Source organism: Erpetoichthys calabaricus, chromosome 6 (assembly GCF_900747795.2).
Source record: "Erpetoichthys calabaricus chromosome 6, fErpCal1.3, whole genome shotgun sequence".
Taxonomy (NCBI): Eukaryota; Metazoa; Chordata; class Cladistia; order Polypteriformes; family Polypteridae; genus Erpetoichthys; species Erpetoichthys calabaricus.
The window spans coordinates 2,600,258-2,613,081 of NC_041399.2; the positions used below are offsets into that span (position 1 = coordinate 2,600,258).

A 12,824-nucleotide genomic window follows, 5' to 3' on the forward strand; every position below is an offset into this window, starting at 1 on the left:
ATCTTTGTGAGAGGGGGCTGCTGTGAAAGGTTCCATGTTGAAATACACTGAGCGGGTCCACAGCCTTGTGACACAGCTTACCATGAAAGGTGCCACATAAATGCACAGCGCTGGCACCTAAAGGGCATCTTGACAGGGTTTGCCATGGAAGGCGTTACAGAAATATGACAGAGCACACCGTGAAAGGTGCCACTGAAATGCAGAGAGCACAAATTGGTTTATAATGGGGCTCAGCATGAAAGGCGCTATATAAATGCTGCACCTTGGAACAAGGCTTAATGTGAGAGGCGCTATAAAATAAAAACACAGTGCTAGCTCAAGCTTTGGGACATAAATGCCCGTCATTACTCCATAAAGCCTTGCGATGGTGTCACTGTGAATGGCACTACATAAACAGGCAGCACACATCCAGGTGTGAAAGGCGCTATAAAAATACTGATCACCACCCTATTAAGAGGTTTTGTGAAAGGTGCCACATTTAAATACACAGCACTGGTCCACAGCTTTGTGAGTGAGCTCTCCATGAAAGGTGCTATATAAATGACTATACAGTAGAGCTTAATGTGAAAGGCGCTATATAACAGCAGAGCAATGACCTGCAAGAAGCCTAATCAGCGCGCTTACCCTGAAAGATTCTATAAAATTGCAGACCCCTGGCCCACATCTGGGGGGTCTTATCATATAAGGTGCTCTATAAAGTGATGTGTTTTAAAGTTTAGACTCTTTTGTGTCACGGAGTCGGGGTAACAGAGGAGCGCAGGGACACACGAGGACTCCTTTCAGTGTTGTTCTTTATGGCTTCTCAACAAATGTGCACTGAAACCCACCGGAGGAACATTCTTCCAAAGTCCCAGACTCCCCAAACTGTATGCCAGTGTCGGTCATGCCCATCTTTCTTTACCGATTCATCCCCCCCCCCCCCCCATGAGCAGCCCACTCCAATCGAAATAAAAACGCACTAAAATACGCCGATCACTAGCAGTTAGTTCAAATGACAGGACAGGAAATTAAATGAATTGAACAGAGACTCGTATTTGGGCTCGAGAGCGCCTCCTACCAAAACTTACATCTCAGTTTATGTACAACAAATGACCGGGAGCCAAGCTCGGGATATTTCATGGAGCGTCCAGCCGGCCGCGCCGGACACCGCCGCTTAACATCCAGGGGGCACGAGATGCTACAATAAATAAATAAGACGGCTTTTCCTCACAAGTGCCCCATGTCACGTGGATGTCCTCGCATCTGCCATCCTCCCGACCCTTTAGAGTGAGCAGAACCCACCGCAGGGGGTCTCTGCTGCCCCCGAGAGAGTCGCCAGCCGTAGTCGGACAAAGGGATACTCGAAGAGTCATGTTCACAGTCCTACAGCAGGGCCTTCTGGGAGGAGAAACCCGGCGGCTGCTGGCCGTCCACTGGCTGTGCAAGTGCTGCGGGGTCCATGGTGTAACTGGCCATCTGGGGGGCACCGGTGGCAGCGCTCGGGTAAGCGGGCACATCCATGCTGACCGCTGTTGCTGGAGGGGTATAAACTGGAGGCTGGCTCAGGTATGCGCTCCCCGATCCCGAATTTACCAAGGCGCTATAAAAGAGAGACAGAGAGAGAGAGAGAAACAGAGTGGAGTGTCAGTAGCCATCTTCTGATGCCAACAGCACAGCTCGAGACCCCTGAACTTAATAAAGGAAAGAAACCGAGCGTCTAAAGCGATTGAATCCCAGAGGACAGATTCAGGGTGTCACCCCCCTACGGTTCAGTGCCTTCGAGTTTTGTTTCTGCTCCTTGGTGTTTCGACACGTCCAGTTCTTCTCTTCAGTTTTCCTCACGGGTCTCGTTTAATGAAGAGACAGAAATGGAGACACGTCACTATGACACGGCGGTCCGTGACTCTGACACCTCACCCTGGAGGCTACCCAGAAGTTGGACCACTCAGGGCTACTGAAGCGACCCCATAGGCCAGAACTGTTTTTATTTTTGAATACAGAAATGTCTGCCCATGTACTGCTTCCTTTATGTCAAGGTGGGGCACATACAGTCGTGTGAAAAAGTAAGTACACCCTGTGGCAGCTGTTGACTTTTTCCACGTATTTGAACAGGCAAACATTAAGAGCTTCATGCAAACGGGGGGCCACCTGAGTAAAAACACGAGGAACACGGGGCCTCCTCAGTCAGGGTTTCAACTAAAATATCTGTAGATGTCGTGGTCTACTAGGGGGAAAAGGAAGGCCACTCTTGGCCTAAGAAGCGAGTATTGCCCCCCCTTAGTTGGAATGACGTCTTGTAGTCTCACACCAGTGCCCACCAGTCTCAGATGACCACGCTGTGAAATTCTGGACCACTTCTTCATGAAAAATCCCTTCAGTTACAAGATGTTTGTGGGTCTTCATGCATGTCCTACAAATTTCCACTGTTCGGTGCGATTCAAACCAGGCCTTTCATTTGGCCAGTCCATAATCCTCCATTTCATCTTCTTGACGCCTCTCCGTGGTGGATTCACTCCCGTGCTTTGGATTGTTACTGTGTTTCGGGTTCCACCTCAACTTTCACATAAATGGCTGCACCTTCTCATCAAGCATACTTTGATATGAGGCCGAATGTTGAGTCTGCTCAGGCCTCAACCCCAAACCAGAGCACATCTACCATCATGCTTGACAGCTGGTTTGAGGTTCTTCTAATCCTGAAATGAAGTCTTCAGTTTCCACCAAACACATCTACTGTGACTGGGGCCAAACCGCTCGACCTTTGATTCATCTGTTCCAGAAGGTTCAACAGCAAACTATTGTTCTTTTTGGACAGCATAGGGTTTCTCCTGGCAGGTCCAATCAGTGTTATCTCTATCTGATTGTAGATGTTGATGCCAGCTTTGGCAAGAGTTACTTGCAGATCCAAAAATAAAATTCTGGGGTTCTTGGCGAGTTCCTTTAGTATCAAATGATCAGCTCTTGGGCTGAATCTGCTGGGACAGTCCAGTCCAGGACAAATTAGCAGCCATTTGAAACCTACACCTCTTGTTGACGAGTTTCTTCCCAGTGGGGATAATTTGGCCATCTTTTGAAATCCCTCTGCCAGACTCCTTGGCATCCTCAATCTTCTTTCTGAGAAACTTACGAGAGCTATTTAGATCTTGGCATGATGACACCACTCATGTCAGGAGCAATGAGAAGAAACAGCAGACCCTCGACATCTGTGGTTAAAATAAGACGGTCAGGTCCACATTCACAGCCCATAAGGAGGGTCTCATCATTGGCACCTCATCTGTCTATAGGTCAGGTCAGGTTGCCACACCCACCACACTACGAAACATCTCAGGATCCTGGTTGGCAACCCCCCAGGCAGATGTGCGGTCCAGTCCCACCCTCCAGAAATGACCCTCTATCTGTCACAGCCAGGTATTCCATGGGTGTCCCCCCTTGGCCTGGTCCAGCCACTCAGTTGGTCAGTAATGAGCTGGGTCGCCCAATGCAGGTCATTTGGGACTCCGTGAGCAACACAAAGGAGACCAGCGGCACCCGAGGACTCTCCGAAGAGACAAACATGAAGGAGTCCACTGTTCATCTCAGGCCACTGGATAGCATCAATGTCTCACAAACAGGAAGCACCAGGACTGTACAGACTTGGACCTTCGTCCTTTTACAGAGATATCAGGACCAGCACACACCCCTTTAAAGTGACCTCATGACCCCCTCCCCCCCCATGCTCTCCCAATCCATCTATTGACTTCATAGGAGGAGTCACCAGAGTCACATGAATATCACAGCCAAGATCAGTAAACCTCTCTACGCGGTCGACACTCTTTCCACAGACAGACACACTGACTTGGCCATCATCTGGAAGATCCGATTCTAATTTGATGAATTTGAAGTGCTGATCAGTGTAGGGGTGGACTTATTTTTTTTCCATGTGACAAATCATTTTTCATTCATTTAGATGATATGAATGAAGATCCCGTGTCAGTCTGACGTGTTCTTTGTTCTAGAACTTCTCCTTTATCTGCAGGCCCCGTTTGCATGAAGAGCTGCTGCGTTTGCCTGATCAAATATGCTGAAAAAGGCAACAATTTCCATGGGGTGCACTTACTTTTTCACATGGCAGTCCTTGCATCTCAGAGGTTCAAAGAAAGGCCACATTACCTGGCAATTTGTTACATTTTCAAAAGTGACAGATTAGCGGAGCTTCCCGTTTGGAGAAGTGACAAAATGTAAAAAATGACCGAGCCCTGCACCTCCTTTCCGGTCAGACATTAACTGGGCAATAAACAGACAGACTGGACATTTTAGGCATCAGTAGTTGGTGCTCTTACCCTGAGAAGGAATTTGGCCCAGGCACCGGTGGGCTGGGCATAGCCACACCAGGCACGTTCGAGGTGACGGCACCTTGGCTCACCGATGGGTTTTGCTCTTGCGTGAGGCTGTAGCTCTGGATTGTGCCCATCTGGGGGCCGCTCACTGTAAAGGTGCCCCCTGTAGCTTGTCCTGTGTATACCTAAAAGAAGAATCGAAAAAAGGGCAGGTAAAGGATTTGAAGCCACCGGGGGCAAAACAAAGATTTAGACAAAATTGAGAAAAAACCGCTGCTTAAGACAAAGATTCAAAAGTCAGATGCCCTTTACTAACTAGTAAGCCTCTTGTCAAATACGCCTAAAACCTAGTCGTCCACACAAACGATGATGTCACGTCCGTGGCTTCTAGTCGTAGGGTACGTCAGAATTGCTGACTGCACTGCTAATCGTGTCGCCAGACCATAAATGGAGAACTGCTGCTCATATCACGTTTAACAGCCGCGTGACGACTTTCCAGCAGAGTTGTTTTCCCACCAATGACATGCAGTCTGACAGAGCCGGTGCTGTACGAAGGGTAAACAGATATGGAGAATTCGGCCATAATCTCGGCCCTTTGTTTTTCTTTATTTCATTCCGTCAGGTTATGTAAAACACGAGACATGAGACAGACGAGCTTCTCTTCTGTTTGAGAGGTCCAATACCCCCCTGTGGTTCCTTAGTCCTCACCACTGCCTCCTATGCATTGCACTTCTGGATAAACACTGAATGGTGGGCCCCTCTCATGCACATTCTAGAGCCCACCATTTTGAATAAAAACAAAATCTGAGGAGTCTGAGTGAGTCACTGGGTAGTCGGACTAGACGACTGCACTTAACAGAGAGTGGCACCAACTACCTCAGAATCATGAACACTAGAATCTCTAAAGCCTACGAAAAAAATTGTAATCCCGGCCCCCCTTAAATCCACTCGCACCTCTCCATCAGCGTCTTTTGTGTTGTAAATGTGCCCATCAGCACAAGCAGCAGGCAGCCTGCTATCCCATCAAACCCACTGATGGAGCTGAATGCGGGCAAAAAGCTCTCCCAGCTCAAGTGTGCTCATCAGGGTGTGAGGTGTCTGGAGTTGCATTGGGTAAATAATATAACGTTAATTGGAACACATGCATTTCATGTGTGTGCCCCGTCTACAGTGATCATTGCAAATGGAGGAGAACTGGAAATACGAGGCAAGAAATGTTGAACACATCACTAAAACAGAAACTTTTTCATGTTATTGTAATAATTGACGAAATGTAGATGTGTGTGAAGTCTGAAGTCCAAATATCAAATAAACCCTTTCACAAAGAGTACAAGTATAACAGAACAAATGCACTTTTAGTCAAGCAGAAAAAGAAATCAGGTTAGGGTACGACACTGATATGACCACTTTGGGTGGTACAGCAGTAAACTACTACTGTCTCATAATCAAGAAGTCGCGGGTTCGACTCCGAACGGGTGCGCTTTGAGTAGTGAGTGGCTCTTATTGTTACTATTATAATATCAATAGCACCTGATGACCCCGACTCTCTTGATTCACTGACACAATGTCTCACTTGTGTTTCTGAATGGATGAGTAGTAATTTTTTCAAACTAAATAAAGAGAAAACTGAAATATTAGTGATTGGCAATAATGGATATAATGAGGTTATTAGAAATAAACTTGATGCATTAGGATTAAAAGTCAAGAAGGAGGTAAAGAATTTAGGGGTAACTATTGACTCTAACCTGAATTTTAAATTACATATTAATCAGATCACTAGGACAGCATTTTTTCAATTAAGAAATATAACAAAAGTTAGACCTCTTATAATTTTACAAGACGCTGAAAAATGAGCTGACGCTTTGTTTTCAGTCGACTAGATTACTGTAACGCACTCATCTCAGGACTACCCAAAAAAAGACATCAATTGATTACAACAAGTACAGAATGGAGCTGCTAGAATCTTAACTAGGAAAAGAAAATCCAAGCACATCACCCCAGTCTGAGCGTCACTACACTGGTTACCTGTGTCATTTAGAATTGACTTTAAAATACTGCTTATGGTTTATAATGCCTTACATAATCTCGCTCCATCCATATTTTCTAATGTCTGTCACCTTACACTTCTAATCGTAACCTTAGATCTTCAAATGAGTGTCTGCTTAGAATTCCAAGAGTTAAACTTAAAAGAAGTGGTGAGGCGGGCGGCCTTCTGCTGTTATGCACCTAAAATCTGGAATAGCCTGCCAATAGGAATTCGCCAGGCTGATACGGTGGAGCACTTTACTGTAACATGGCTTTGTCATAACTTCATCCTTAGTTTAATCCTGATGCTCTGTATATTCAATTAATTATCATTACTATTCATGGTGGCTCTAAAATCCGTACTAACCCCTACTCTCTCTTTTGTTCTTTTTCCGGTTTTCTGTGCTGGCGATCTGCGCCACCACCACCTGATCAAAGCACAGTGATGTCCCTCCATTGATGGATTAAAGACCAGAAGTCCACATGACCATCATCATCAAGTTCTTCCATGAGATCCCTGAATACAATGAGGACTGATTGAGGTCATTTATGTGAGGTAGAATGCCTAGAGGGGGCTGGGTGGTCTCAAGGCCTCGGACCCCCTGCAGATTTTATTTTTTTTCCAGCCGTCTGGAGTTTTTTTTTGTTGTTTCTGTCCTCCCTGGCCATCGGACCTTACTCTTATTCTATGTTAATTAGTGTTCTCTTATTTTAATTCTTATTTTGTCTTTTTTTTTCTTTAACTTCATCATGTAAAGACTTTGAGCTCCATTATTTGTATGGAAATGTACTATATAAATAAATGTTGTTGTTGTTGTTATAAAATAAGACCATACATTTGATTTGAGTCTGTAAAAGTCACTGTAAATGTATGTTGTTTTTGTATTCAGTTTTATTCTCTCAGTCGTGTTCACGCTCGCCCAGATCTGACACTACTAGTTTTCAAATAAAGACCTGCTATAACAAAGGTGAACTCAGATGAGGACGAGGGTTCAAAACAGAAGCCTTCCCCGCAAGAAACGTTCCCTGACATATAAGAACAATGCAGGTGCACCAGGCGTAAAGGCCAAATATGGCACCGTTTGGATGCAGCAACAGGTCGGGCATCATCCTGCCAGTCAGTCTGCCCCACACCAGTCCTTCAACGAAACAGCACGGCTTACAAAGCTCACCAAGGTATCGTGCAAAGTCCAGTTTGTGATTATGTATTGTGATGGTCTTTATATAAAAACAAAATTGAATTGTTACTTATATCGTTGTAGACACGGAACACACATGAAATGCCCTAACGAGATATTATTTAACCTCTACAACTCCAGGCACCTCACACCACGATAAACACACTTGAGCTGGGAGAACTTTTTGCCCGAGTTGAGCTCCATCAAGGGTGGGAATGGGAACAGCAGGCTGCTTGTGCTGATCGGCACATTTACAACACAAAAAGACGCTGACGGAGAGGTGCGAAGGAATTTAAGGTGGCTCGGGATTATGAGTTTTTTCGTAGCCTTCAGGGATTCTAGTGTTATAAATACGTAAATGAAGACTCTCTCTGTCACTCTCTGATCCTTACCTGGTGATAAGATGGGTTTCCTCCGGAGGAGTCCATACACTGCTGTAGGTGCTGCTGGATTTACGTGTAACGCCATCCCAGGCTATTCAGTCCACAGCTACGGCTTTGACATCGTTGAGGCTGAGTCGCTGGTTTCTCAGATCCTCCTCAAGAGGCACCGCCCTTTCAACTTTCCAATCCTCAGGGCGTTTCCACCAAAGTCGCTTGCATGGTATCCAGCAAGTGTTCATTCTGCAGATGTGGCTGAACCATCTCAACCTTTTCAGTTGTGTTGCCTCTTCAACCGTTGCTTGGTGACTGCAGTTCATCCGTGTGATTTCACTTTGGAAGGAGACACCCAGGATCTGCCGCTGGATCCATACAGGAGAATCAGCAGTCTTGAGGGAGATGTTGGGCTTCCTCCATAGACACCACTTGAGCGAGGCGAACGCCGTTGTTGCTTGGATGATCCGGCTGTTGACTTCGGTGGTGGGTGCTACTTTCATCTCTTGGATCAGTGACCCTCAAATACTTGAATTTTTGTAGAGCTGTCTGCAGTACCAGGGTGTTGCACCGTGTTAGCCATTATGAATATAGTGAGAAGTCAAGCAAAATGACCCCTTTAATTGGCTAACTAGAAAGATTACAATATGCCAGCTTTTGAAGAAGGGGCATGAGTTGCCTCCAAAGCTGGTATGAGCTGTCAAATGACAATAAGGGCTCTCGGAACCCGCAACTTCCTTTACCAAGCTGATTTGTTCTTAAGGCCTTATGGCACCTCTTGGTCTTTCTTGTTCATGAATGGATTGGCCTGTGATGTATAACAATGGGAGCAAAGCCAGTGCCCCCCAACTAAGTGCAGATGAAACTGTGGGGTCAGATGGGATTTTACTCATCGTGGAAGGTGGCAAGTCTCCTAGGACTGGCACATCTCTCCCTCAGGATGTGACTTCCATCTTTTTAAATACTTTCTTCCTGATGATTGTGGGACAATTCCCTGTCATTTACAAGTGACCTGCCACAGGCCAATCTAAATGCCACTCCGCTTACCTGCGAGGTACCTGGAGATGCCGCCTGCGGCACATAAAACTGCTGACTTTGAAGCTTGGCATACATGGTGTAGATTGGGTCTTCGTTCATCAGTTTGGCATACATCGAGAGGGCCTCCATCACGCGGACATTCAGCTCCGACAATTCAGAGTGTCTCCTAAAATATACAAATCACAGACTGTTCAGTGGAAAAGCTGACATTGAAAGACCCGTCGGAAACGATCAAAATAACAAAGTTACCATCGCCATGTGGGCTTTTTCATATGTCAGTGGGTTACACTTCATTCAGAAAGTCTTCAGACCCCTTCACTTTTGTCACATTTTGTTGTGTTGCAGCTTTGGGCTAAAATCACTGAAGTTCATTTTTTTTTCCCCACATCAAACAACATTCAGTACCCCAGAATGACAAATCGAAGACAGGAGTTTAGAAATGTGTACAAATGTATTAAAAATAAAAAAAACTGAAATGCCACACTGACAGAAGAATTCTGGGTGCCACTTTAGATTGGGTGTCCCTAATACTTACCATGTAGTTACCTGTATAGTTAGTGTGACGAGGTGTTATTACCTTGTAATTACTGTGTGATACGGTGTAATGCTATAATTAGGCACTCAATTGTAACTGCTATCCCACTATTTATATACACACATACTTGTAAAAATTGTGCAATAACAATTACAGTTGAGTGCTTAATTACAGCATTACACCGTATCACACAGTAATTACAAGGTAATAACACCTCATTACTCTGTAATTAAGCAGGTAATTACAAGGTAAGCACAGCAGCATTAAGGACACTGCAGCCAACATTTGCCGTTTATCACTATCATTGTATCTAATTTGACTCATACGAGCAGAGAGAGAGTGCCAGAGAGATGGACAAATGACAAGTGGAAGGCGCAGGCTGGAGAGATGGACAGAAAACATGGGAAGGTCAAACACACAAGCAGGCTATTGTAAAAGTGCTGAGGCCTGCTTGACCAACATGGTTCAAAAACACACAAGTCTGTCATAAGTGATGAGAACAGGTGAAGGTGTTCTTTGGGTTCAGACCAGAAATAATATCTAGGAATATGTAAACATGTGAGAGGTCATAATGACAAGGATCGAGCGCCAAGTCACAAGCGCCTCCATACCACTGAACACTCCTGTCAGATGGACGTACAGCTGACAGCGTTTCCCCACCTGAAGAACTGGCTGTGAGGGGTGTACTGCTCCTTGGCTTCTCTCTGGCCTGAATATGTATGTATATATGGATTATGCATTCTATTATGGGAAAGGAGGTTATCATTTAAAACAAGTTAAATACATTTACAGTGGGAAAAGAAAAGAATCCCCCTCTTCGAAATATTCCCACTATTGTTGCTTAACAGCCTTAAATGCAAACACACACACTAATATTTCTTCCCAGCTTTACTTACTCAATGCCACCTCTAACATCCAAGTGAAAGATAATCACAGCTACAGTTCAGAAGAATTATAAAAAATCAAAAACAACACCTACTGAGACTAATAAAGGACCCCCCCCCCCCCAGTGTCAATGTCATTTTGTTGTCCCCCCTTTTGCTTTAATGACAGCCTTGACTCTGTTGATTCTTCTCTGTCAGCTTTGCACTCCTTGATTGTGTAATATTTGCTCCCACTCTTCTTTACAGTTTAACTCTTCAATTTCGGTCACTTTGGATGGTGACCATTGGTGGTCTTCTATCTTCAGATCCTTCCACAGATTTTCAGTGTCATTTAACTCTGGGCTCTGATTGGCCACACCAGGACATTCACTTTTTTCTTCTTCAGCCACTGTGTGGTCAGTTTTGCTGTGTTCTTCAGGTCGTTGTCATGTTGAAAGGTGAACATTCTGTCCATCTTCAACTTTCTGGCAGAGAGTAGCAGGTTTTCCTCAAGATCTTGATGGTATTTTGCCCCATCCATTTTTCCTTCTACCCTAACAAGAGCCCCAGGCCCCCCACAACAGGATGCTGCCCCCTCCATTCTTTACTGTCGGTGTGGTGTGTTGTGGATGGTGAGCTGCATTGGTGTACTGTTTGGTGTTGAGGCCAAGTAGTTTGATTTTGGTCTCACCTGACCATAAGACCTTTTTCCACTTGGCATCAGAATCTCCAAGGTGCATTCTGGGAAAGCTCAAACGAGCCTCAATGTGGCCTTTCTTGAACAAGTCACAATTGTGGCGCGCTTGTGAAATTGTTGTCACATGCACACCATTAATGACCACTCTTTGCCATCAAATCCTGTAACCCCTTCAAACTGGCTATTGGCCTCTTGCTCTTCCATCCAGTTTGGAGGGTCCTAGTAGTACCACTTCTTTATTATGGACTTTACTGAGCTCCTTGAGATGGATAAAGAGTTTGAGATTTTTTGGTCTCCATCTCCTGCCTTATGTCTGTCCACAACTCTATCCCTGAGATCTTCTGAAAGTAGTTTGCCACCCATAGTCAGTTGTGTGCTGTCAGTGGCACTACCAAGGAAGGGAATGAATGCTCCAGGAACAGCTTCACTAATCACACTCATTACAATTGACTCTCTGCAACAGAAGTGTGTATCCAGGTGTCCTGGCTAAATTGCCCACCATAGCCTGGTCATTCTGGCCCCCTAATCCTCCCTTGTTTCCGATTGGCTATCTCTCTCACCAATTCACCACCTAACAGCTCATGTGTGGTGAGAGTACTGGCACAAAATGGCTGCCGCTGCATCATTCAGGTGGGTGCTACACATTGGTGGTGGCTGAAGTGGCTTCTCGCTCACCAAGCGTTTTGAGTATTGAGAAATGTGCTTTATAAATGTAAAAAAATACTTTTATTAATATTATTATTATTGTAATAATAATCAATCTGGGCTTTATGGCTCATAAAAGATGAAAAAAACAAAACAAACAAAAAGCATAAAAAACAAAGAGGCTCAAGTCTGACCCACAACACCGAGTCTATAATGTGTCTCCCTACCTGTCGATGTCTTCAAGCTTTAAGTCGATAAGTGGTCCCATCTGATGGCAAGCACCTGTAATAGAGGAAGGGCAGTAAAAGAGTGGCACCTTACCCGCTGTTGGAGCACTTGATGAAAAAAAAAAAAAATCAAACGATCTCGTGTCATCGGAAAGGGAAATGACAGCGCTGGTCACTTACCTTCCAGCTGCAGGAGTTCTGGGGGCTCCGGCTGGCTGTCCATGGGATCGGCGCTTTGCAGCATCAGCAGTAACTGGTCCATTTTATCCTAGAAGTGAAAGCAAATTATGGGGCTGTGAGCGCCAGTGATGTAACAACTCTACTGGAAAAGCAAATCCAATACTAAGGCAATCAGGGAGCTGGAAAGACACTTCAGCATCAACACAATCGAGCTGACAAGCCAGCAGCAGCATCCCCGACTAGGCAGACGTGGGCTTAGTGTCATGCTAGTCAAGGGGCTCAGGTCTTCTTTCCTTTAACTTGTTCTTTTCGTTGTCTAATAGGTCTAATAATGAATATTGTGTTGCTTATTCGTCACACATTATTCTATTATGTTATTAACGTGTTATAAGTTCTTGTGTACTGCATGTTGAGCCCAGGGGGGCGGGGCCATGATGCTGCAGCTGAGGCTCCACCCCAAGCGCTATTTAAATAGCCTCCACCCACTCGGCTCTCTACTCAGACACTGGTCAGCTCCCACTCTGTTTGTTTTGTGTATTCTGTATTGGGATTTACAAGTGCCTGATTTATAGCTCTTTGGTTTATGGACATTCAGCTCACTTAAAGGATAAGCTTGGCACCTCTCTAGTCGAAGGTATTTATTTCTTCACAAACATGGCATATTATGCATTTGCCAAAGGAAATTATGTTTAGGAGTCTGGCATTTTCCGAATTTTTGATGTCAGTATTCTGAATGACTCCGGCGCCACCGCGAGTGGCAGCCTTTCCAG

General features: G+C 45.1%; 1 protein-coding gene across 1 annotated transcript in view; it reads right to left on the minus strand.

The window, feature by feature from the left end:
- Window positions 1–1,012: 1,012 nt before the first annotated feature.
- stam (signal transducing adaptor molecule (SH3 domain and ITAM motif) 1) overlaps window positions 1,013–12,824 on the minus strand; it is a 73,543-nt gene continuing 61,731 nt past the window's right edge. Inside the window, exons 10-14 of the mRNA XM_028803359.2 lie at window positions 12,055–12,142; window positions 11,875–11,929; window positions 8,917–9,073; window positions 4,296–4,477; window positions 1,013–1,579 (exon numbers count right to left, since the gene is read on the minus strand). Coding sequence (XP_028659192.1) covers window positions 1,363–1,579; window positions 4,296–4,477; window positions 8,917–9,073; window positions 11,875–11,929; window positions 12,055–12,142 — 699 coding nt within the window. The 3' untranslated portion in view covers window positions 1,013–1,362. The remainder of the gene's footprint in view (window positions 1,580–4,295; window positions 4,478–8,916; window positions 9,074–11,874; window positions 11,930–12,054; window positions 12,143–12,824) is intronic.